At 40.5% G+C, this 26,234-nt stretch overlaps 1 protein-coding gene across 1 annotated transcript; it reads right to left on the bottom strand.

Annotated features, from left to right (window-relative positions):
• Positions 1 to 2,174: 2,174 nt before the first annotated feature.
• On the bottom strand, positions 2,175 to 25,705 carry LOC306768919 (GRB2-associated-binding protein 1-like). The gene is made up of 13 exons (XM_079257395.1): positions 25,254 to 25,705; positions 18,109 to 18,237; positions 17,867 to 18,032; positions 13,835 to 14,015; positions 12,501 to 13,144; positions 8,554 to 8,636; positions 8,319 to 8,428; positions 7,918 to 8,192; positions 7,405 to 7,473; positions 4,298 to 4,394; positions 3,804 to 3,933; positions 3,549 to 3,683; positions 2,175 to 3,280 (listed from the first exon to the last, which is right to left on the bottom strand). The coding sequence occupies exons 1-13, from the start codon at positions 25,326 to 25,328 to the stop codon at positions 3,095 to 3,097; spliced, it is 2,280 nt and encodes a 759-aa protein (XP_079113521.1). The 5' UTR covers positions 25,329 to 25,705; the 3' UTR covers positions 2,175 to 3,094.
• Positions 25,706 to 26,234: the final 529 nt, after the last annotated feature.

Raw genomic sequence — 26,234 nt, 5'->3', positions numbered from 1 at the left:
GTTACCTGTAGGGGAAAACCACCCAAAGACAAAAATTAAATGAAATGAAATTAAATTAAATTAAATTAAATTAAATTAAATTAAATTAAATTAATGAAATGAAATGAAATTAAAATAGAATAAAATAAAATAAAAAATTAATTAAATTAAATTAAATTAAATTAAATTAAATTAAATTAAATTAAATTAAAACAAAACAAAAGAAATTAAATTAAATTAAATTAAATTAAATTAAATTAAATTAAATAGGATTTACTTACAAACTTAATCTGCAAGATTCATGTGAAATGAAATGAAATGAAAAATACTTTATTAATCCCTAAAGGGAAATTGAATATGTATATAATATGTAGATATGTACATATATAGATTTGTTGATATAAGATATTCAATATGTAGATAATAATTAATAATGTTAGTAAGTGACTAACATCTTTGTCTAATTTAGCTTTTCTTCTTCTGTGCTTACGCGTTGTTTTTTTGTTTTTTTTTTAAGCTGCTATAACAGCATTTTTATCTTATGTTTTAAAAATACATAACTTGCATTCATTTAAAATTTAGTCCATTTAATCCTTACACATTTTCATTTAGGTCCACTTTAATATAATGTGTTCAGTATGACTAATCTGTCTGAGGAGCAACGTCTGAGTTTACTTTAACAGCGCAACATACAGTATGACTAAAGTGTGCACGGTGCTCAGACCTTCAGGGAACTTTCCAACACCTCATTAAACGGAGCTGATTTCATCATGTACGCCTCCTGTTTACTGGTGGTCATACCTTCACTCTGTCCTCTAATAGTTTTGGGTGGGAACAAGTGTTGTACAGTGTGCACTTTCATTGTCACAAGGGTGGCTTCCTGTTTTCACCTGCACAGATCACCATGGTAACTGCTGCTGCACGTCCGAACCGCTGTTGTTTGTGTCCGAGTTTAAATTTGACAGCATAAAGCACCAATGTATGATAAAATCCTGTCCAGACGGTGATTTTTAGAAGAAATGCACGTCCTCTGCTGCAACAGCATTTTATGCTTAATACACAGACGTTTAGGGGATTAACCCTTTCATGCATAGTGGCCAGATAGTGGACACCTATTTACAAGCTTTGTTCTTGCATATTCATGAATGAGGATGGTATTTTTCTAAACAAAGCACTTCAGCAGATGTTAGTGAGTCATCCAATATGTTTCCACTCACTGGAGAATAAACAAATATATGACATAACTGAACATAATGTAATCAAACAAGTTTGCCTTTTAGATAAATAGGAAAAGAAAATGATACAGATGTATTTTAGACAAGATTTACATAATTTAATATGATTATATAATAATTTATAAATATCTTACAGAATACATTAAATAATTATGATAAACTCTAAATATTACTAATAAAAAAGTAACATTGCATATGTCTGCTGAGAGAAAACACTGTATTTAAAACATGTTGCTTTATATGAATCCATGCATGAAAGGGTTAACCCTGCAGCCGTATCCAGCTGATGTGTAAAACTGAATGGGTGTTTTTATGCATATTTTACTACATTGCTTTCATCTTTACACTGCTGTGTGTTTCAGTTTCCTCTATCTTCTGTTTTCATCTCAACGTTGCAGGAAATCTTTGCTCCATCTTTGTTTTTGTTACTTTTGCTTTTCGGCTTCTCTTCGTCGCTTCTGCCTGGTGTTTGCAGAAGTCTCACCACTGCAGGTATTTTGTTCTCTTCTAGCTCGTTTTTATTTTTGTCCTGCTGTCGTCTTGTCCTCAAACTGTTTAGCTTCTTTCCACCAATGTTGTCTTGTCTGCCGTCGTTCCTCCTTAATTCTCCCATCAGCAGCTTGTTTAGAAGTGGTCACGCACCAGCATCATTTAAAGCCAAATTTAACAATTTTCTTACAACTATTCCTAACTTGCTCAGCCACTGGAAAGGTGAGTGAGGAGCAGAGCTAAAGGCAACTGTTTCCTGCTCTTTACAAAACTGTCTGCAGCATGAAGCAGTCAAAGCATGCGCATACGTTTCTGATGGCTTAAAATCTTATTTCATCAGTAAAAACACACGACTAGACCAAAGGAGTGGCTTTGTACTCTTTATTCTGACTGTGACTGCATTTTTCACCACACACAAATTACGACATTTTAATTTGAAATCAGTCAATAAAGGATTCGGTTTATTAGAAAATGATTAATCTGATGTTTTAAATCAACAAAGCATCTATTGTTTTTTCTGACAGGAAACGTGATGCTTAGAGAGTAACAGTTTCAACTCATGCATGGTTTTACTTGATTTGTCAACATTCACGGGTTTCTGCAGGTGATCTTATGACAGATTCTATATTTAAGTCCTAAACAAAACAAACTACTAATAGGAAAAAAAAACTGGAGAAATTCCTCCTGAGACCTTAGTTTAGCTTTTTATGAGCCAACGACACACTAGAATGAGAACTATCAAGTCAGCTGACTTGCACCTCAGTAGTTCAGGTCATTTGCCTGAAATAGCTTTAAATCAATGTTGATTTACAGAATATTTGTGCAGCAAGTTCCATCAAAGAAAACTGGTCTTTCATCTGTTATCAAAATGCAGGCTCAAGTGTGTGAAGGAGAAATTCCTCTAATGCATTAATGAGTGTTGACACACGTCTCATTCATTCGTAAGAAAGCAGCAACGTGTCTTTCATCAGGTTGGGCCACATAGAGGCGATTCATTCATGCACTGCTACTTCTGACCAGACTGGATCATCCTCATACCAAACCAGGAAGGTTTTTTACGTTGTCACAAAGTGATTATATAAGCATTAGCAATAAATAATTGACCCATTTAACCGAAGTGAACCTTACTTTTCTGGGGATTTGGGGACATTTCTAGTGCTCATGCTCGGCTCTTACGGACTGACGCGGCCTGTAACGCAGTAGTTGGGGTTGTGGAGCAGAAATGAAGAAGACCATGTAGAAGATGTGAGAAATAAAATGTTCTGGTGAAGGAAAACTGTTTTAAGGTTGCCAGATTTGGCATGACAGTGGGAATTACACCAGTGAAAACAGTCTTTCTCCGACATGGGTGATGTTGTTGTTGTTTCTGAACAGCGTGTACGCTCCTGTGTCTAGTTTTTCTCCTTCTCCGTGGACATTCTCCCATCATGCCATGCTTCGCGGGTGTTTTTCAGGGCCTTGGTCCTTTTAGGGTCCACCACCACATAGTCCACGCGTGTGCGCTCGCCACGTGCACGCTCCTCGCCCCCTCCACCCAGCTCATTGCAGCTGGCTCCACCTTCAGCTGTACAGCGTTTCTGGTTCAGCAGGAACACGCATGGGGAAAAAAAAAGGTAAAAATCTCAGCTTGTATTTATTGTTTTTTTTATTTGCTGGAAGAAAAATGGAAATATTCTTTGTATGTAACATTAAGATGTGAGAGGAAAGCAAAAGTTATGGGATTAAAGAGTGAACTTTTGCCATCTGGTGGTCAAAATCTTATCATTTTTATTCCTTGGATCATCAAACATACGTCAACCTATAAACATAAATAATACTTTAGGGTATGTTTGTTTGCAGTGTTACCTGTCTCGTAGGTGTTGACCGTCCAGTGTGGAGGTCCAAGTCCAAATACTCCACCTGCTTTTCACGTTTGGCCCTCTGTAGCATCGGGCTGCTGACTCCACCCTCTGAAGCCTGGTGCAGCATAAGTCTGAGGGACTGCAAACACAAACAGTCCATAAAGTGATGGTCCAAATATCTGAATGGTAGTAAAACAAATAAATAAAGGTGAGTGGAAGTGTTGAAAACAAAAGAAAAAAAGAATATTATGATGTTTACCGGCTCTCCAGCACTAAAACTGAGACTGGAGGTTGTCATGGCAACATAGCTGTCATCCGTGTCATCAGAATCTGATGAGGGGGAGGAGCTTTGGGCAGAGGTCGGCTGGACTGACCGTCGACTGGATGGACTGAAACGCACAATAATATATCTCATTATTTCCTTCATTATTCATTTATAAGAAATTATTTTGCACAACACTTATTTGATAAATATAAGATTTTTTTTTTTAGGGTTCATAAGAGAGCTCATCTCTCTATTTTCTATATTTCATGAGGCTTGTACAACCTATTTATTCCATTTGTCCAGTTTGCTACCAGCAGCTGGAACATGCTGCAGTACCCCTTTATTTCCACAAGGTGGCAGCAGAGCACAGTGCAGACATCATCACGTCCTGATTTTTTTTTTTAGTGTTTTCCAAGTGTAAATCCTTTTTCACACACACTGCTGTAAAACTTTTATCTTTACACACATGCAAACATTCACAAGCTCACCCTCGTGTGAAGGTTCGAGTGACAGGAGAACGTACGGGAGGCGGGACTTCCTGCCAGTCCTGTGGGGCCGTGGAGATGTCCAGAGGAGCTGGCTTCACTGGGAGACAGACATGAAGAGATACATTTAAAAAAAAAAAAAAAAAAAAAAAAGCATTTTAAAACAAGTTAGAACACTGAAAAATAGTGAATGATTTTTGAAAAAATTGTTATTTTATTTCAATAAAAAGATTTTAGTGATCCTACAATGAGGAAATTTTACTTTTGTATATTTTGACATTCCTATCAGAGGTAGCACATTGATTTTTGTACGATTTACTGACTTCAGTGCTTTGCTTTGTCAACTATTTAAGAAAAAGATTAGTTATTGAGAGCATATTTTCAGAATGAATAATAATTAACTTACTGCACTACTCGTGTCATAGTAACATGAGGGACTGGCTTGCTTGGCAGGTTGCTGAATATTAATAAAAGCTGCTTTATGTGTGAGATAAAATGTGCATTAAGATGTTTACTGGGTACCGGTTTTGTTCTGTTTATGACGTGTTGCTTTAAGCTAAGCTAAACAGGCCCAGCTCTGACATCTTGGATCTCTGTAACCTAAATTATATTAATCACATGATAATCTGAGCGCTTAAATCACCAAGAAAATGCATCTGAAAAACATTCACGGTGCAAAAAGGGAAATGCACATTGTTTCACAGACTGATTACTCTCACACTTGTTATAAATATAACATGGTGTTAAAAGGTAAAATAAAGAGCATTATTTCCTGTAATTCAAGGAAAGGTGACTCAGTGTTTACTGTGCAAAAGGAGGACATGTGTTGTGGAGGAACTGCGTGTGTGTCGCTGTCAGGATCTTGCACTGCCGCCTTGTCAAGCAAAGTGCGAGCAGGTAAATAATTAAAACTCAAAGAGGCAGAAGAGGAACGAGGGAGATGTGACATGAAACAGAAAGGGCCAGTGGAAGAAGAGAGACGTATCGGCCGCTTCCGGAAGAGAAATGGTTTCATTTAATAGGTTTGAAAAAGTTTCAGTCTGTTGATGTTGAGAGACTGCTGAGATGTTATTTTAAGTGATATTTCTTTCCCCACATGGACAATCTGAGGTTCAGAAAACATAGTGATGCAATGAAAGATTTCATATTTCATATTTCATATTTCATTTCATCAAACTGCAAAAACAGGTTAAAAAGTTTGAGTTATGAATTTTTTTTTATGTGCTTACACATAAAAAAATTCTTCAGTTCCTAAATTTGGTTTTCAGTTCAGAAAGAGCTCTGTAAGGGCTGTTGCTAAGCAATGTGTTGTTCACAAACAAGTTATGATGGTAAACCTGACCTATTAAACCTAAAATACTTTTCTGAACCAGGCTGGAAACATGTTTATTCATGCTGTAAAGTTTGCCTTTTTGACTTGGGATTCTGTGGGAATTTGCTCTATTTTTGGAGCCTATAGTGCTTCAAAGTTTGGCCATTGAGATCTACAATCCTGCAACTTTTAGGTGCAACCCTTGTCCAGCACACCTGAGTTAAATGAAAGGCTCATTAGCAGAACCGGATGGCATGCAGCTATTTGATTCAGGTGTGTTGGAGAAGAGATGCATCTAAAAGTTGGAGGATGGTAGATCTTGAGGACTGGACTCGGCCATCCCTGGCCAAGCAGACAAGGGGTGAACTGCGATTTTTGGCACCGCAAACGCTTTACTTTTACCTGCTGGAGGTTCCTGCTTGGACATGGCGCTGCTGCTGTGTAGAACATTGCAAGCACATCCAAGCCTGAAGGTGTAACCACAGAGAGGCGGACCAGTTCCATAAACTTTAAGGATTGACTCATATGGTTCCCTTCAGTGGAGGGGTAACCAGCGCTGGTCCTTGAGTGCCACAATCCTGCAAGTTTTCCATGCGTCTCTGCTTCAACACAGCTGACTCCAATTAAGTCATTATGCAGACCTTTATGGGCTGTTAGATCCGTTTCATTTGAGTCTGGTCCATTGAAGCAGGAATACACTAAAAATTTACAAGACAGTAGCCCCCGAAGAACTTCACACACTTTAGCATATGATCTGTTAAACACTCAAATGAACATACATAAGATAATCTTTCTTCTCAGCCAGTTGGTTGGCTGATGGGGAAAGAGAGCTTTTCTCTTTCCCAGATATGGTCCCCTCTGCTGGCCACAACTGGCCTCCATTTACATCTGAAGGACGTAGGACACCTAGTGGTTGTGAAGAAAACCCCTAACACGATAGATTTTAAACCTCAACCAAGTACTTTTAATTTCTGCCTGAACTCTGCAAGTTAGAAGTGATTCAGGGAAGTCCTGAGCTACAAACTGAACTTGAACACATCTGTGATTGAAAGGCGGCTTTGCTTCGTATCGTCTGAGGAGGATTCTGTCGCTTCGTACAGGAAACATTTCAGGATGAAGTCCTGTCTGATGTGTCATGTGAGTCACACTTCTGTCCTGTTTGAGTATCAAGTTACCCAGCAGGAATGTTTCAACGGGAGAGCACGTTGAAGAAAAGTGCAGCAACTAAAGCGATTTTATGAGTTTATATATGACTTAATCGGATAATTTTAGCTTTTGAGTATAAAGCCTATTTTTTCCTTCCATATGGACCATTAAGCAGGATGTAGTGGACATAAGTGTCACATTCTTCCCGAATGTGAGGAATGTTGGTTTTTCATTTAAAAAAACAAGTCTTTCCAGTGCTATAGCTGCTGTATGTTAAAGCCTTCTGTTAGAAGCCGGTATTTTTTACAACTACTTCTTTTTCTGCTACTACTTGGGATGTTTAGCTAGAAGAGCAGATCCAAATATACTTTATTGTCATTAGACAACAATATGCAACAAAATGAAAGTGCTCAACCAGAACAGAGCTACAGAAATGAGAACAACTGAGCATGAAGTAGACAATATAAGACACTGAAGACATTTCCTGTAAACTGAAAGGTTAGTTAGCGGAAAGCTTGGTTTGTTTTATGCCTAACATTGACTCTGTGCTGAAATATTTTAGTAGTAGTTGAATAAAAGATGATGCCTTATCTACTAACTCTTTTCTGAATGTTTAAGAAGGGATTCTCATTTCAGTCGCTGGGATTTGTACCTTTGGTTTTAAGAGCTGGATCTCCAGCAGCATGGTTGTTTTTCTCCACAGGCTGACTGGCACAAGCCCCTACGAAGGAGAACAAGCATTTACTGTCTGCAGAATTAGCCTTTGCACCAATCATGCTCTGGATGACATGGATAGATTTAGCAACAACAGACAGATTTATTTTTTCATCACAGCAGCCATCATTTGAACCCTGTCCCCTGTCTTTTTAAACATCCAACTCAATTGCATAAATTAACCTTGTTGCCATGCGTATTCGCTAAAAACTGAAGTTTAAGTTACCTCCCAATCTAAATGTAAATGTTTAAGCACATTTATGTGAAATGGTCTAATAAAATGAAGATATTAAATGTCTGCATGTTGGTCCAGACAACCTATATTCCATCCAGACAGACAGGGTCAGTGTTCGCCATGTTAAAGCCTGTGTTGGTTTGTAAAGCACCAGTCATAATGAAGTGGGATGTCCCATTACAGGCAAACTGAATGCTCCCAAGCAGTTCCGACTACCTTTCCGTTGTGGTTTCAGATTGCGGTGGATCGGAGGGGGCATGGCTTCAACTTCACCTCCATTGGTACTCATCCGGATTGGAGGGGTGAGGGGGAGCCCTGGAGTCAGCGGGGAGTTGCGAAAACCCATGTGGGCAGGTGGAGGCACTTGCCGTCCCAACAACGCCAAGTCAGCAGTGGCGGGGCTCGGGTAAGTGGGAATGGAAGGGGTCAGAGGGGTCATGGGGACGTAGTTATTGTCTTGAAGCTGGTCAGAAGGGGCGTCAGGGGGCGCTCTGGAAGAAGAATTGCAGATTGAAGTAAGAAAATACTGACATGCTACAAATAGGTTGATGAATAATAGATTTCCAAGCAGCATGGAGTCCCAGTCTCACTGGAACCAGTTGTTCATCTCATCTCACCTTGGAGCAACTGGGGGCTCAGTGGTGGCAGCACTCATAGGGACATAGTTTTCATCCACGTCATCATCCTCAGAACAAACACTGCCCAGAGGAACCATGCCTTTATTCAACTGGGAGACGAATACAGAAGCAGATATTGACAAAAGATAAACTGAGAAGCAGAGCTGAAAGCAGAAGATGGGGAATGAAATATAATATATGCGTTTTATTTTTGCTGTTTTGAGTTTGAACTCACAAAGTAACTGTTGAAGCTTTCGCTGAACTCAAACATGCTTGCTCTGTCCGACAGAGACCGAGGAATGAAAAAGGGCTCGGAGCCTGAAACACAGTAAGGACACGTTAAAAAAAAAAAAGAAAACAGTTGTATTTTCAAACAAAATTATTATTAAGTGGCTAATCGGAAAGCTTTTCTGTGAATACCTACTCACCGATTTGTAGATATTGTCTGATACTGATGTTATTATTGTCATTATGGCTCATAATCAAGATTTGATTTATTTTGTTTCTAAGGTTTAAAATGATCAAAGTCTGTCGAAGATCAAAGTTAATGTTAGTATTAGCTTCACACCATTGTTTTGGAACTTCTGCAAGGTGGTTTTTCAGATCATCTATGAAATTGGTTGTACTGAAAGGTTTGACGAACTTGCATCACTTTGACTTTGCATTTTTTTAAACTGCGTTTTGAGTATTTTTCTACATTGTGAAAAATAACCACACCTATAATTATCTACAATGCTGTGCTGCATCACTGTCACATGCCTAAATAAATACCACATACCAAACATCCATAACAAACCAGAAATAAATACCCACAGTTTCACTTTTTAAACCGATATTGATATATTTAAGCTGATATATCGTGCATCCATAATAAATATGCAAGACAAATTCCAAATCAATGACGTTTTTTCCGATATTGTTTGTAGAACAAAATGAATCCGAATAAACAAAAACAACTTTTTTTTTCTTATCTAATGCAGCGAAGCTGCTGCTAAGAACGTGCACCCCCTTTATAGAAATCCCACGGTGAAAGGAAAAAAAAAAGAAACATATGTGTGTAGTTTGAACATCCATTTAGGCTTGTAAAGGCTTGTGAAGAGGAAGTAGAGCTTGACCAGATCTGAGTGTAGATGTGCAGAGATGCTGGTAAAAGCAAATGTTTGTGTACAAAACATGTCTGATCACGTACAGATGAAGAGCATGCATCTACACACACACACACACACACACACACACACACACACACACACACACACACACACACACACACACACACACACACACACACACACACACAAAACTTAACAATTGATTTTTACAGAAGAGTTTTTGCTGGAATTTCTTTGTGGAATTAATGGTCAAGGTTCTCATCTTAGGAACACGTTTAATACGAATGAAATTATGGTGCGAGCACACAGTGTTTCAGCTGTGAGGAAATAATCCGTCAATGCTGTTACTTCAGCACAGTTAAGCCTCTTAACGGCAGTGTTCTGATCTTTTCTGAGGTCCCGAGGTTACAACTCTAGCACCTGTTGGTAATGCAACCTCAGCGTTCAGCCGATCAATGCTCTTCATCGGTTTAAATTTAAAGATATTGGCTTTTGTTTATATGGTGGCATGTTCCTAACCTCCATGACAAATAGTTCTGCAGAAATATAAGAAGCAGATTTACAATAAAAGTCTGCATTGAAATGCTTTTGAAATTGAAGGTTTGATCCTGGTTGCTGTTCTGGGAGGTTTTTTTCTGGCTGCTGTAGACTGTTTCTTTGTTTAGGGAGCCTTCACAACACTTTGTCGTTATGTCTGCACAATTTCAAAGACTCGTCTGACCTTCCTTTGTGTTCTCTAAACATACAGTCCTTTGCACATGCCAAAGACACCACAGATGCCACGAGGTTTGCTCCGTATGTAGACATATGTAGGGAGCATAGAGTTGTACACACTGCGACGTGTTAAAAGGACAACAAATGCCTCATAAAGACGAATGTTTAGATGGGAAACAGTGTTTTCTATAACTGGCATAAAACTTTTGCTAATGTTTTATTTCAGGAAATGTGAAACTTTTACAGGCATAAAAAAGCACGCTGACTACAGCGTTTCATAGTCAATTTTTCCAGTTTATATCAGAAATACTATTAAATAATTTGAGACTCAGTTGATATATGATAAATTTAAAAAGGACTTATGCAAGCTACTGTTTTTACAAATCCAATTTTATTGTTTTAGTCTTTACATTTTAAATACAGAAGCATCTAATATTCAGCAGCCATTCTGTGGAAATATCAGCTTCTCAATAAAAGTATAATAAAAAACCAAATATATTCATCACTCCATTGGCAGCTCATTTGTCTGTTTTGTCTTTGTGAAAGATATCTAAATAACCTGATGTATATTTGAAAATTTGTTAGAAATGTTGAGACAAAGGAGCATTTATAAAACTGGTTACCACCTTGCAGGTATGTTGTGTGCATCAGCTGAAGTCGCTTTTCAGCCATTAAACTTTAATGTAGCATGCGAAGTCAAGCATTTAGCAGCTATTTTTATCTCTAGAGATGGTTTGGAGCAAGAAAAGCTAAATAATGGGAAATCACTTCGTTATTACAAACGTTTCAAGCAAATTATGTGCAAACACTTAAAAGTTACGGCAATAAAAAATGTTTTCCTGCCATTAAACTTGTTCTATCTTTTCTATCTTTCTTACTTAACAGCTCTAACATCAGGTTTTATTATGAGAAGTCAGTTCAGGTGATCAGGGTTACTACACATGTAGAAATATACAGGTATTTTGAAATGACTTTTAGGTCTGGAAAGGTTTATCCTGATCATAGTGTGAAATACTGGATTCCTCATTTGTTGGCACTTAACTTGATACCGAAGCAAAACTCTTTGGACATTTGAAGTCATGTGTCTCAAACTCGACAGCAGTGGATCCTAAACTTGAGACAAAAATAACATATTGTATGCTGGTGTTTGCTCACCTCACCGCCACACGACAGCTACATGGCCAAAACCCTCTTTTCTCACAGACATGAAGCCTAATTCAGATGTTTAACATTGCATGTATAATGTGTGTATGAAGTTAAGGTGCTAATTTATTAAATTCCTCCGTATTTTATGACTGGTTTAAAGCTGGGGTAGGTCATGTTGGGGAGCTGGCAGGATGTAGAAGTGGCCCTGTCTTGGCTCCTCCCCCTCTGGTTTTGCTCCTTGTATGATCCAAGGCTTTTTTTTTTACCTCCACCAAGGAGGTCAAGTATTTACCAGTTTATCTGTTTGTGTTCAAGATAACTCAAAAAGTTGTGGACAGATTTTAAATAAATTTTCAGGAAATGTGAAAAGGAAGAACTAGTTTAATTTGGGCATTGATCCGGTTCACTGTTTGGATCCAGGAACTTTTTAAAGGCCATGGCGGAGGTTTGCGCTCTCTGAGTGCTTTTCTAGTTCGCAGCTTTTTCTACCAACGATTTTCTCTTTCTCGGCTGTTTAGCGGGAGGAGGCAAATAAACCAAGCTGGGTCGGGAAATCCTTCCTGCTTTTTCTCAGCCATGTTTGTCTTCCGAGTTTCTTCTTCACTACTTTGTATTTTCATTCTAAAACGCTGTTTATATGCAGGGTGTGGCTATCAGGTATGCGATGCAGGAAGGGGAGGAGGGGAGCCGAGAGAAGAAGTTTACGAAATATAAGAAATGAACAATTTCAGTTCGGTCCGAAAGTTTTGATTGGTCAGAGTTTTTACAGATTTACAGTAAACTGAGGGGTATAACTAAATTACTTATTGTTCATGATTACGAAATGTATAGACTAGGAACCACTTCACCCAGAGTATAAAGAAAATGTCTAAAGAAAATGTGCAAAATTACCTACCCCGCTATAATTTTGACAGCCCTTATAAACGCCCCCTTTTTTTAAATTTTTTTTAAATTTTTTTTTTTACAAATTATGTGGTGATTCCCCAGAAATCATCTTGTGACCCCTATCAGGGTCCTGACCCTCAGTTTGTGAACCACAGCTCTAAAGCAGGGTATGCATTATGCACATTATGTGGCCTCTAATAAAAGTAGTTCAACAATCATTCATGACGTCTGGTTTCACACGATTTACAAAACACTTGGAAACACTGAACCTGAGACGTCAAGCTGGTGACAAAAAACAATGAAAATCAGGATGCCGCTCTTGTCTTACTTGTGTGCGTCCGTCCTGGGGTGTTGATGGTGTTGCTCCTTGGTAAATATCCTCCATCCACACATCCATCCCTCTGCTCTGGCTCGGAGTTGGTTCTGGGTAGCGTGACAGGTCCTACATACACAGAGTTCTCTCCGTGGGCTGTGATGGCAAATGGCTTGGGTGGCCGGGGAGGCGGAGCAGGGATGCAGCTGTGGAGCTCTGCCTGGGTTAGGGAGTCCACACTGGGTGTAGAAGACGGGCGACGAGGAGGAGGAGGCTGTGGTGTGGAGGCTGGACGAGGAATTTGGTAGCTGCTGGACAGTAACTGTGCATGTGGATACACATTGGTGTGTGTGTCATCAACCAGAGGTATCGTCACAGGACGAAGGTGGAAATCTAAAGAGTGCTTCCTGGGATGAGGGGAAGGCTGGCAGCGAGGTCTCCCGGTTCGTTTCTGGATGTCGGGGGTCACGTTGGCATCCAGGGACTGGCTGAGAGGACTCATCGCTGCCACCGTCCAAGGGGCCGTTCGAAAGTTAGAGGAGGACGAAGCGAGGAGGGAAGGAGAGGAGGAAGAGGAAGAGGAGGAGGAGGTGGCAGAAGGTGGCGCGTAGTGGTTGTCGTAGTCAGTTTCAAGAGAGGTGGAGGAACCTAAAGGAGGCCTGGAGGAAGAAATAAACAAGTTTTTCTTTTGTTAATGTTTTTCTGACAAATTTTTGCTCTTGTTGTTCAAATGACATCAACACAAGAAAAGCCTGGTGTGCCAGAAGTCTGCAGAAATGCAAAACGTGTCTGATGAAGCATCTTGCAGACTTCTGGCACACCAGGCCTTAAAAAGCCCGCAGGCGTGACAAAAACTAACGATCTAATCCGTGTTCAGATGAAATACGTCTAAACCTGTAGGGTTGACATCTTGATTACGTTTGTATATTTGTTTATACCTTTATTCTGGTATTAACTGGTAATCTTTAAAGGTCACATGAGTCACAAACTATGTTAAAGCTGTTATTAGCTGCTTCTAATTCCTTTCGTACCGTGAAATCCCACGAGACTGTAAACAGGTCCCAGCAGATGCGGTTTGTGTCATTTGTAAAGCAATTTATTTGCTTTAATGCTTGAAACAGTCAGTATGTCACCACTTAGTCAAACAAGGTTAGATTTAGATCTCTGCACACCTTCAAAAACCATGAAATGATATTAAAGAATGTTATTAGAAGAAATTATTATTATTATTAAGATATTTAAGCGAAATCATTGCCTTTAAATCCGTGTCTATGTGAAGAGAAAAATGAGGAAATAGGTAGTTTATCTATTTCTCCGTCTCTTCTGTGTGGAACTGCGGATTTGTTTACCTGATGTGACTTTGGCAGTTCGATAGCCACAGGTAGTCGTCCTCTGTGCTGTCTTGCTCCAGGTGTGGAACACTCACTGGATCATACGGGGGTGGTACCGATCCTGTTACCATGGAGATGCCACTGGTCGTGGTCATGGATGTCCCTGAAGAAGAGCTGGAGCTAGAAGGTCTTTCTGGAACTGTAGTAAAATAAAAAAAATGATCCCAAAGGTGAAATAAGTTTGAAGTGGAACTATTATGTGCATTTCAGGCTAATTTATTTTTATTTCTGAGACCAGAAGGGCTGGGATTGATCGAGTTATTGTCACAAATCGCTTTATTTACTTCAGACCGACCCTCTCTGTAGGCTGTCAGATTTGCCTGTGGGCAAAACATGTGGATTCAGACTCTTCCGCATTAAGCCCCGCCTCCCGCCACTGGACTACATCGGGAGCGCACACCGCACCTGCTTTCACCGTCATAGTAACATCTCATAAACAGAAGGATTAGGCTAATATGAACTCAATAAAAAAAAAAAAACATACAATGTCAACACATAGCATACAGCCCTGCATGTTGGAACCTGAATCAGACCCTGAAAACGAAGTGGAAAACAGCAACCCACAGCAACGAATGCAGCAGGATGTCTCTCTTTGGTAAACTCACCAGCCATCGTTGGAAATAACTTTATCCCACGTTTTCCACCCGCCTGATGTATTTGTACATGCCCTTGTTAACCAGTAGAAGGTAACCAATCACCGAACCTTATCCCCCGGGACGTCACAAGGATTTCCAAGTAGAAAAAACTCTGTGATACGACGCGTTTTTCGTCGCCATGGAAACCGAATGGAGAAAGTGCTGGAACTCAAATTCAAACGTGTTTAGGTGATTAAAAAACAGTGCCGTTCACATGTCTGATGAGGATTCAACACTAACACTGTAGAAAGCACAAAAAATTTGAGAAACCATAATTGCACCCCTTTAAGCAGGTTTATTTCTAAGATGTCTGAATGCGACAAGAGAACGTGTCATCACATCACCAGACCAAACTGGATCACATCTGTCCAGTTTATGTAGGTAATTAAAAAGAATATATCTGTGATCATACAAAGAAGTTATGTTACCAGCTGTTAACTAAATCTCTACCACTGGTTTTGACTGGTTAGTGTGAGTTATGTCCTGCAGATGCCAGTTTTTTTCTTTAAGAAACACAACAATTTAAGTTTCATTTTTAAATAAAATGATAATCAAATCAAACTTTATTTGTATATCACTTTTCATACAAAAGCATATCAAAGTGCTTAACATTAAAAATTAAAAACAGTTTCAAATTTAAAACACACACACTTTACCCACACAGGCACACACACACAACCCTTCCCCTGACCATTGATGCCAAAATAAAAACTAATAACTTTACGATTCTGTCATCTGTATCCAGCTTGACACTGCTGTGAAGAAATTACATCTGGGGAATCCGTCCATGTCAGAAGCTGCCCCAGGAAGGACCAACAGAGGTGCAGCCACAGGTAACGCCTGGCCGGGGTCCACATCACAGCCATATGGCTGCAGTGCAGAACCCCTACCAACATCCCCGGCAGGATGACCCCCACCACAACGGCCCTGTCAGTCAAACAGGTGCAGCCCCCAACACGGAGGGTCCTCATGAGGAAGAAAAAAAACACTGGAGCTAAAAGGTTAAAAAGATAAAATAAAGACACACAAGATAAAATAACAAAATCAATAATTCTGTAAAACAATAATTAGAACAATAAGATTAAACCTAAGTAATATAGTAAAATAAAAAGTACATAAAAATAATGAAATCTTCTGTTTGGCCAGATTATTAGGACATGAAATTAGGCCTCTGCTGTTGTGATATAACTTAATCTTCCTTTGTGACCAGTTTGTCACTGAACCTATGATTCATCATGGTGAAGTGGAAAGTTTAACACTTAGCATCAACCGAGCCAGACTATGTAATCTTTGTAGAGCCAGAAGAACCTCTGCGTATGATTGTAATCATATATAATCTCATTAAAGGGACATTGTCACATTTTCTGTTGTTTCCTGGCCAAAATGTCTGCATGTATGTGTTATCCATGGCTTATCATGACCTCCCCGGATAACCTGACAGAGATCTGTTCATTCATACGTTGTGTGAACTGGTAGAGAAGCTCCATGACACACTGCCATGTAGAGACTACAGCTGCCAGTAGGGGACAAATAGCACCAACACAGAATGGGAACATAAAATAAAAATGGCCTTCTTGTTACACCTTTTTGTTTCTGTCTCAATCCACTGCTGGGATTTTGACTTAAAAAAAAAAAAAAAACACAATTAAATCAGTTATTTCTGAGGATTAAATCTGTTATTTCTGGAGCAAATGGAGAATAAATTGCATTCTCTATATATGTATAAGCTTTGCTTTCGTCAGCATGTTTTATGTATTTGAGATAAACTCCATCAGACATCTGATTTCTTTTTCCTGTTAAAGGGGAGTTTTTCCCTTCCCACTGTCGCCGTGAGCATGATCAGGATGGGGGATTGGATCGAAGTCATGACTCGATGCAATCAGTTGGTTTCTTCATCTTCATCTTCAGCCGCTTATCCGGGGTCGGGTCGCGGGGGTAGCAGCCTAAGCAGGGAAGCCCAGACTTCCTTCTCCCCAGCCACATTTGCCAACTCTGCGGGGGGGATCCCGAGGCGTTCCCAGGCCAGCCGAGAGATATAATCCCTCCCGCGTGTCCTGGGTCTTCCCCGGGGTCTCCTCCCAGAGGGACATGCCTAGAACACCTCAACAGGGAGAGGTCCAGGAGGCATCCTGACCAGATGCCCTAGCCACCTCAACTGGTTCCTCTCGATGCGGAGGAGCAGCGGCTCTACTCTGAACCCCTCCCGGATGACTGAGCTCCTCACCCTATCTCTAAAGGAGAGCCCTGCCACCCTGCGGAGGAAACTCATTTCAGCCGCCTGTATACGAGATCTCGTTCTTTCGGTCACGACCCACAGCTCATGAGCATAGGTGAGGGTAGGAACGTAGATCGACTGGCAAAGAGCTTTGCCTTCTGGCTCAGCTTCTTCTTCACCACGACAGACCGGCGCAGAGTCCACATTACTGCAGACGCCGCACCAATCCGTCTGTCGATCTCGCGCTCCATCCTTCCCTCACTCGTGAACGAGACCCCGAGATATTTAAACTCCTCCACTTGAGGCAGGACCTCACTCCCGACCCGGAGAGGGCAAACCACCCTTTTCCGGCTGAGGACCATGGTCTCAGATTTGGAGGTGCTGATTCTCATCCCAGCCGCTTCACACTCGGCCACGAATCGCTCAAGCAAGAGCTTGAGATCACGACCAGATGAAGCCAACAGGACCACGTCATCCGTGTCGACATTTCTGCAGCAGTTTGTTCTTACAGGAGAAAATGATACACCCCCCAATCCTGAGGCCACCAAGTCGGATCCCCTCAACACCTCGGCTGCGCCTAGAAATTCTGTCCATATAAGTTATGAACAGAATCGGTGATAAAGGGCAGCCTTGGCGGAGTCCAACCCTCACCGGAAACGAATCCGACTTACTACCGGCAATGCGGACCAAGCTCTGACACCTGTCGTACAGGGACCGGACAGCTCCAGTTGGTTTCTATTATAGGATATGTATGAATTGGCTCGAAATTACGTGTATGTTGATTCGTGTATGTAAAGTGCCCTGTGACAACATTGTTGTGAAGTGGCGCTATACAAATAAAGTTGAATTGAATAAAATAATTCTCTGTATATCAGCTCAGAAAAGCATATTTTAAGTTTAAATGGTGTCAAATGTTGCATCTCAGTGACTCTTGAATCCAAAAATTGTACTTTCTACTTAGTTTCTTAAACTCACTATCCTAAAGCAGCTTTTTATCCATCCTTTTATTTTTTGCATGTTCTCTTCTCCACCTACTAGTTTTCACACTGACTCAAGCACAACACACACCCACACACAACTATTTCACATGCTAAACAACCAGGACACAGGGAATTTTCTGATCTGTATCAGCTTTCCTACCATTATCAGTGGGGTTGAAGCCGCAGAGCAGGCAGATGGACGTCACCCAGCGGTTCATGTCCTCCTCAGACTCTGCCACCAGGTACCAGATCCTCTCCTCCGTCCTCAAGTCAAAAACAAAGCTGCTCTCCAGCTCCTTCTTTGTGAATGACAGACCGGCATCCACCTGGAGGAGCGACAGTAAAGAGGATAAATCTGGTGAAACATCATTTGTGTCCCGTTGCGTCCTGTTGTTGGCGTACCTGCTCACAAAGGTTCAGGTTGATGGTCCTGATTGGTCGGCGGGACTGCTGGTTCTTGTAGTACTGCAGGACATCTGGTTCTCCACTCAGCCGGCCGCTGCGCAGCACGAACCATCGCCTTTTCCACGCCTAGACAGAATGAGAAAGTATGGGAATATGGAAAAGCTTCAGACTTTTCTGGTGGACTTGCACGCATTTCCTGAAGAAAAGACTTAAGTGGGTTGTAGATTTTAAGTTCAGATTGTCATGTTTTTCATTTTCCTCCCTCCCACACGACCAACTCGCCTCTTTCCCATGTCAAAGCTTCACATTTCAGCGGATGTGAACGCGATCCAGAATCTGAAATGCTAGAGTTTGACACCACATTCTGGCTGTTGCCATCATCCACTAAGCACCATGGGAAGGGTTGGTGAGTGAGCACCTCGTTTCAGACATGACTCATCACCTGAGTTACTGGCTTTGTGTAAGAGTACATTTGGAGTGTTAATGTGTGGGTAGAGTGAAAAAGGCACACTAATTATTTTAAAGGTGTGAATCCAAGCATGAAGAATCAGTTTTTTTTAGTTCAACAGATCAGAGAGAGAGATAACTCAGTGAAGAGTAAACTTTGTTCTTTTGTTTCAGCAGCTAACATGACCCGCTCGTATGGAAGTACATTTCCACCAGTCCAGCAAATCCATCTCTTCTGATCCCCACTGAGAAGCGTTTAACAAAAACAGGACTCCACAGGCCCAGATCTCTGTGGGTGTGCTTGTGCATGTGGGTACAGAAGTGTGCAGCAATTAAGCAGAGTACAACAAATCTACCCCCTCCTTTTCTCCAAACATAGACGGGAAGAGGAAGTAGCTGAAGAGGAAATGCTGGGAAAAGATGGCAGTGGAAGTGTGTGTTTATTCTGTCCCCCCCTCAGTGTGTTTGATGATCAGTTGTCTTCATGCTGCTGGCTAGATGAAAGCAGCAGCGTGAATGAAAATATTTTTCTACGCTTTCTAATTGAAGAAACGTCTGTGCGAGTTATTTGGAAATCCACCAGTTTATGCACTCCCAGTCCGTCTGAGCAGTTTGTTTGTTTTAACCTCGTAATGAAGATGTGGACATGGAGGGAACACAAAACACAACATGCTGGGTCCAAGAAATCTCAAGGCACTGACCATCTGAAAGTGTCATATTCTCACCTGAAATTGTAAAACTGTTTGCATTTTGGTGACATATTTCGGGGTCTGTGGGAGCAGCTGATTTATTTTGGAGAGACTGATGTATTTTGTGGTGATTTGTTTATGGACTAGGCTAAATGTTAACCATTTTCTTGTTTTAATACACTCCCAAAATAGTTGCCTATGCACTTAAATGAATTAACAGTTATCAAATTGTTCTTTCTTTGGTGTAACTAACTATTGGAGGCAGAGATTTTTGTGAATGATTCATTCATTATGCACATTTCTGCAAGGCAAGTTTATTTCTATAGCATCTTTCATGTAGGCGACAATTCAAAGTGCTTTACATGAAACATTAAAAGCAGAAAATACAAATAAAATCACAATAAAATCATAAATTATATTAAAATAATGACAAGCAGAATTAAGTAAAAGTTACTGTGCAGATGTCATGTTAACCTGTAGCATCCCAAGCCTGAGGAACAGCTTGACACTTTATTTTTCCTGTTTTGAACACGTGGTTGCTTAGTTTTGCGTTACAGCGCAGTATCGCATGCCAGCAACTGAATTTCAACACACTGGCTGTCTTAAACTCCCATCAGGGCTCATTCAGCAAAGAAACAAGAGATTATTGGAGGAAAAGATAGAAAGAAGGAAAGAATGTGATCGAGCAAGGACATTGAACAAGAAATGACTTGACTGGCTGGACAGAGAAGAAGCAGGTTGCCTTTCAGCTAGCAACTGGACATCAACCCACTGCCAGCTTTTAAATGAGCGCCGTGGATACTAAAACAAAGAAACCCTAGAAGACATTATTGGAGGAAATGAGGAAAATGAAGAGAGACTGTGACAGAGCAAGAGATGAGACATGTCAACATCAGACAGACTTTTACTCGCTGGAGGGAGCTCAGAGAAGAGACAGGATTCAGGACAGATGGCAAATTATTCCCAATGAAAAGGCAAATGAATTTATTGCCTTAAATGTCAACAAATCTTCTTGGGGAAGAAAGAATGATAAAATGGTATATAAAGTTATTTTTAGATTGTTTTTATCATGCAGATGGTGTAACTGTCTCATTCTCATGTATAAACTATTGTTGGATTTAATGTAAACATTCCTGTTTTAAGAATAAGAGGATCTGCTTCTGAACTAGGACATCAATGTTTCCTGAGTTTTTCGCATAGATGAAATAAATAATTCTAAAATAACTTGTTCTGTAAACCAGTGCTGCAACCAGATCCAGCCCAGCATTTAAGAATGACCTCCTTTGTCAAAGCTAGAGTTATATCGTTCATGCCACTTTGCAGGAACTGAACATCTGAATGATGGGAAAGTCTGCTATTATTTTATATAAAGTAATGATGCATCGTAAACCACCTTTATTTGATCTTTCTTCCTGTTGGACTTGAGGATGAATTATTAACCATTATTAACTTATTCAATACGACGTCTAGCAGACTGTAGCTGCCATGTTTCTTTGGTCACAGTCATTGTAAAATGAGTGTTTACAACTTTTTTAGTATTTTAGTATTTAGTTTTTGTTTTTTGTTTTTTTTTTTAGTTGCCCTGCGATGGAATGGCAAGCTGTCCAGGGTGTACCCTGCCTGTCGCCCAAAGCCAGCTGGGATAGGCTCCAGCTTCCCCGCGACCCTGAATTGGTAAGTGGTTTAGAAAATGAATGAATGAATGAATGAATGAGCTTTTTTCATAAACTAATTGGGCTAGTTATCTTGAGTAAAAGAAGTGAAAAGAGAACAAATACTGTGAGATGAGGACAAGTCAGTTCTGATAAAGTTAATAATTCAGCATTTAATCATTATGGATCAAGCAGGAGACTGTAAAAAGATGGAGATTATTCTGTACAAATTCCCACAGCTGAGTAGGAAAAATGGTTAAACGTTCCACTACATGTGTAGAAAAGCTAAGATAAGAAGTGGATTAAAGCATGTCTGAAGCTTCCATGGAGCTTAACAAGAGTGTTGCAATGAAGAGCGTAAATAATAACACTTGGAATATTTACAACAGGCGAAGGTCTTGCGCAATTTCCATATATTGTCATTGGTAACGTCTTATTCCCATCATTTAATGTTTTTATGCCGTCTTGTAAAAACAGTTTCCTCTGATGGGAAAATAACAATGTATTTCCTGTTTTTAGATGCACACAGAGACATTTAGAACTTGAATATACAAAGGAGATTTTTTACCTCCGTGTGCCGTGTGTAAATAAAGTTAGTATAAAATCAGATAAAAACAGAAGACAACTAAAAACATCAGGATTATTGATAATCTGTATGAAAATTTGAAGCATGATATATTTTCCTGTATTTATCATTACATTTGGAAAGAAAACTTCATTTGGAAGTTAAAAAAAAAAAAAAGCATGTTGTCTATATTTGTTACTGGTGACGTAACCATTAAACAGCAATAAAAACAGATTTGCTTTGTGCTGACTGTTTAACTAAAATATTACATTTTAGCTGCACATTCAAAACTAATAAGCCTTTTTTCCTGCTGCAGTCTTGAACTCCATACATTTTCATTATGTTTCCACCGTTGACCTTCGACCCCTGCAGGAAGTGGGTACAATAGATCTGAAATAACACTTCCCCCTTCCTGCCTCTGGACCAAAATTAACACCAGACCTGAATAACAATTTCTCCGTGGTTCATTTTCACATTTACTGCCTTTATTCTCAATGTTTTCATCACATTTAGTACTGTGTTCTCAGAACCACACTGACATTTGGCCTTATGATGCTTTCAGCTAGCAACTGTGAACTCTAACATGATCTGATACGAGTCACGGTTTAAGAAGAAACAAAAACCATGTTTGTAACAGAAACATGAAATGTTTGGTCTCTAATGTCTTAAAGATGTTTACAGACATGTGTTTAGGTAATGGTGTTTACGTTAGCTTCCTTATGCTAATTGTGACCAACACCATTGCTAACAAAAACCAAGACCAAAGCTGCAAGCTGTTGTGATCACACAAAAAAAACCCTAATGGAAACACCTCTATTTAGAAAATGTTGCAAAACTTTTTTACGCTCTCATGACGGGGTTTTCAGATGTTTTGACAAGGAAACATATTAAATGTAAAAGAAACACTTTTTGTTAAATTTCCGTGTCCCTGGACATGATGGGGGACATGGGGGGTCGTGACCAGTTCATTTCCAGTAAAGATGGCGCGATGTGGAGCAAAAAACAGCAAATTTTACAGTCTTAGAAAAGAAAATGAGGGAGAAAAGCTTCGAAAAGCCGGAGCAGATTCTCTGCAGCAAGTAGAAAACCCCAAAGTAACGCTACGTGGCTACGTTGAAAAAGACGCAGTTCTTGTAAAATCTGGAGAGGAACGAAATTTTACTTGACTAGAGGCTTATGCACTAAACACTGTTCGATGGAAACACCTGCAAATCGCAATTGTTGTTTGCCGAAAATTACAAATATCACTTTTATTTTGCAAACAAAGTGCAATGAATACGCAGCTGGGGTCATAAATTTCCATCATGAATATACTGAATATTAATCTCAGCAAATCAAACTTTATTTCTATAACTTTTCGTGCAAAAAAAAAACAAAAAAAAAAACAAAGTGCTTCACATAATAAAACAATTTACATCAAATAGATAAAACACACACACACACACATACATCCATAGTCCCCTTCCACCCACCCACAACCACCCTCTCCTGTGCCCTATTAGCCCCTATGACAGTTAAAAGGCTGCACGGTGGCACAGTGGTTAGCACTGTGGCCTCACAGCAAGAAGGTCACTGGTTCGATCCTTTCTGTGTGGAGTTTGCATGTTCTCCCCGTGTATGAGTGGGTTCTCTCCAGGTACTCCGGCTTCCTCCCACCATCCAAAGACATGCATGTTAGGTTAATTGGTTACTCTAAATTGCCCCTAGGAATGAGTGTGAGCGTGAGTGCTTGTTCGTCTCTCTGTGTGGCGATGGACTGGCGACCTGTCCAGGGTGTGGGCTGGGATAGGCTCCAGCTTCCCCGCAACCCTGAATTGGATTAAGCAGTTTAGAAAATGAATGAATGAACAGTTAAAAGAAGACGAATGGCCAGGTACATGTGCACCAGATAAGGAAATGCTATCCTCAGGGTGCATTTACACAAAGGGCCACGACCACCCAGGTATTAGTACGACATTGCCGTAAAATGAATACGGTTCAGAAGCAGCATCTAAACTGTTAAACTAGACTCTGAACGATCGCAGAGTTCCTGGCAGGCTGAAGAAGCTGCTGAATATTGTACACTCCAGTCTGAATGTTTTATAACTTTTCCTTAAATATGCTCACTTATGTTCATCAAGTTATCAGTGTCCTCAGAAACCTGTGAAGTTCAGTTGCATGAAAGTGGCCTGAGGACATGATCAGAGGAAAAGACAACTCCAGGACTTAGCCAGACCACGTGTGCTACAGAGAACCTTCGCCGATCCGGCCGGTCCTTAACTCCGTTTGACCCGATGGGTGTATCTGTGATACATCTGTTATTGTACTCAGGGTTACAGAATTTACATCATTCTCTATGGTTTTGTTCCATCAGTGTGTTTCCAAATCTAAATCTTCAGGGACGACCCCCTCTTCCAAGCAGACCCAGCTGAGAGCGATTAGTTTATTACATAACACACACACACACACGTACACAAAGTCTTCAACAGAGCAGGGAGTGTTCGATGAGGTAGACTTTACGAACTTTCTCCCAGTACACACCAATGAACATGTGGAGCCTGCTGCTGCCATTATAGGCCTCTTGGTGTGTGTGTGTGTGTGTTTTTGTGTTAAGAATAGAAACCCAGCTGGCCAGACAGTGTGTGCATGCACACATCATGGCTGATTGTATGAACAGTCTCAACAATGAGCTTTTCGTTTGAAGCCCTCTCTGCCTCACTTTACTTTCACCTGTAGAAGAGGATGATGGGTAATGAGGACCTCCCGGTAAAATCTGCACAACTTTGTGACACTTTCAGCAAAACTTTTGCTTTTTGTCGTTTTGGCAGACTGAGATCACGTTCTCTCCCATGTGGTTTTTACTGTCCCCTGGAAATGATTTCATCTTTATTTCTCCGTTCTGCTCCTCACACATGCAGACTTCTGAGGAAGGAAAACATGTGACAATAGAAAAGGAAGAGAAAGCAAAAGGAATGAAAGAGAAAGGGAAAGAGACGTTTGTTAGTGGAGCAGAAAGGACAGAGAAAGGCTTTCTGTGGAAATGGGAAGATTAAGAGAAAAATATGGAAAGGAGAGATGAGATTAGCACAACTCACTGGCAAGGCATGCCAGAAATGCAGTGTGTGTGTGTGTGTGTGTGTGTGTGTGTGTGTGTGTGTGTGTGTGGAAATAAGCCGCTGCGTTTCCCAAGAACAAGCTGAGTATCCGTTGGACAAACGGCCTTGTGCTGATGTTGTGATTTAGGTTGTTTTTAATTCAACCCTCCTCCTTCACCTACTTTGAGGGAAAATGGGGAGAAAAAATGAAAAACATCTCCGAGTCTGGCATCCAGGCTTGGCACAAAGCCAGGCGGTGAGGAGAAACGCATGCTCTTAACATTTTTGTAGTTTAGCCACAAAGAAAAGTACTTTTTCATACTTTCTGTCAACAAATAAAGACACACATTAAAAAGAAAACTTTAGATTTTTTGGGATACTTTACAAAATCGCGTATTTTGGGTCCAACTAAAGTCCAGGAGGACTTTCTGTCCTGCAGCTGACAGCTGCGCTCTGCAGGAGCTTTTATTGTTTTATAAATATGACAGTGCAACTTTAGGAAATGACTCCTTGTGTCAATAGTGATGACGCACGGAGATAACCTTCAAATTTAATTAAAAACCATTCATGAGAGCATCGGTGAACTGCCAGTGGTCCTGTGCAGCGCCACCCTGAAGTCCGAAATGCTTGGCATGCCAAAGTGCACGCTGAATGGGAAATGAGAAGTCTGATCTGTAGAAAAGAAAAGCTGTAGAAAGAGATGTGAAGTACTCACATAGCGCCGGAGCTTTTTCTCTGGTGGTGATTTCCGCAGCCACCCTTCACACACCACGTTCCCTGCTCCACTCATGCCTGTCCCAATCAGCAGAACTAATCAATAACAATTAAAGTGAGCCTCCAATCAGATGATCAGGGGTCAAATCAGATGAACTTCCAGTCAATTAGGATTCCCAGCAGTCAGGTCTGTCACTTTGCTCCCAAATCTACAAGATCTGTGAGATACTGAAGCTTCTTTCAGTTTAAATGGACCAGTGATCAATCAATCAGATCTGAGATCAGGTGTTCTGGTTTTAGACCAGTCAATAAGGATTCCAAGCTCTAATTTAATCCAGTCAGGAAAAACAGGTCTCCAACAGGATTCCCAGGACTTGGATCCAGCTGGCTTCCAGGTTGAATCTTTCTGTCGTTCTGAGGTGAAATCCTGCTGGAATCATTCAGCTCGGCTCAGCAGCTGAAGTCCAGGCATGGCAGAGCTGCTGCGTGTCGGCCGATGACTGAGCAAGCCAGTCACACCTCCCTCAGAGTGAGTTTCTGCTTCCCAGCAGAGTCCCTCCTCCCTCGCCTCTCTGGTCGTGCGATAACCAAACACAATGGCTCAGCTCGGACATTCCTTCTCTCCTCTCCTCCCTCTTTTGCCCTCCTCCTCTTCCTCCTCACTCCTCCCATTCTGCCCGTGCTCTGTAAAACAGGAAACTCCCCCCTGTGGATGTGCATGTCTGAAAGAGAGGCAGGGAGTTTTCTTCTCATAGTGAAATGTGCTCTTCTTAAGGAAGAAAGGAAGTTAAAAAAGAAAAAAAAAGTAAAATTGACTTATATAAAAAAAATATGATAATTTAAAGATGGGGATAGGCTCCAGCTTCCCCGCAACCCTGAATTGGAATAAGCGGTTTGGAAAATGAATGAATGAATGAATGAATTTAAAGATGTGGTATTTTAAGGTGAAATAGATTTATTTTGCATTTATTTCTCTGATTTT

Source organism: Telmatherina bonti, assembly GCF_933228915.1.
Source record: "Telmatherina bonti genome assembly, chromosome: 18".
Lineage (NCBI taxonomy): Eukaryota > Metazoa > Chordata > Actinopteri > Atheriniformes > Telmatherinidae > Telmatherina > Telmatherina bonti.
This window is presented reverse-complemented; position numbering and strand designations above follow the sequence as displayed.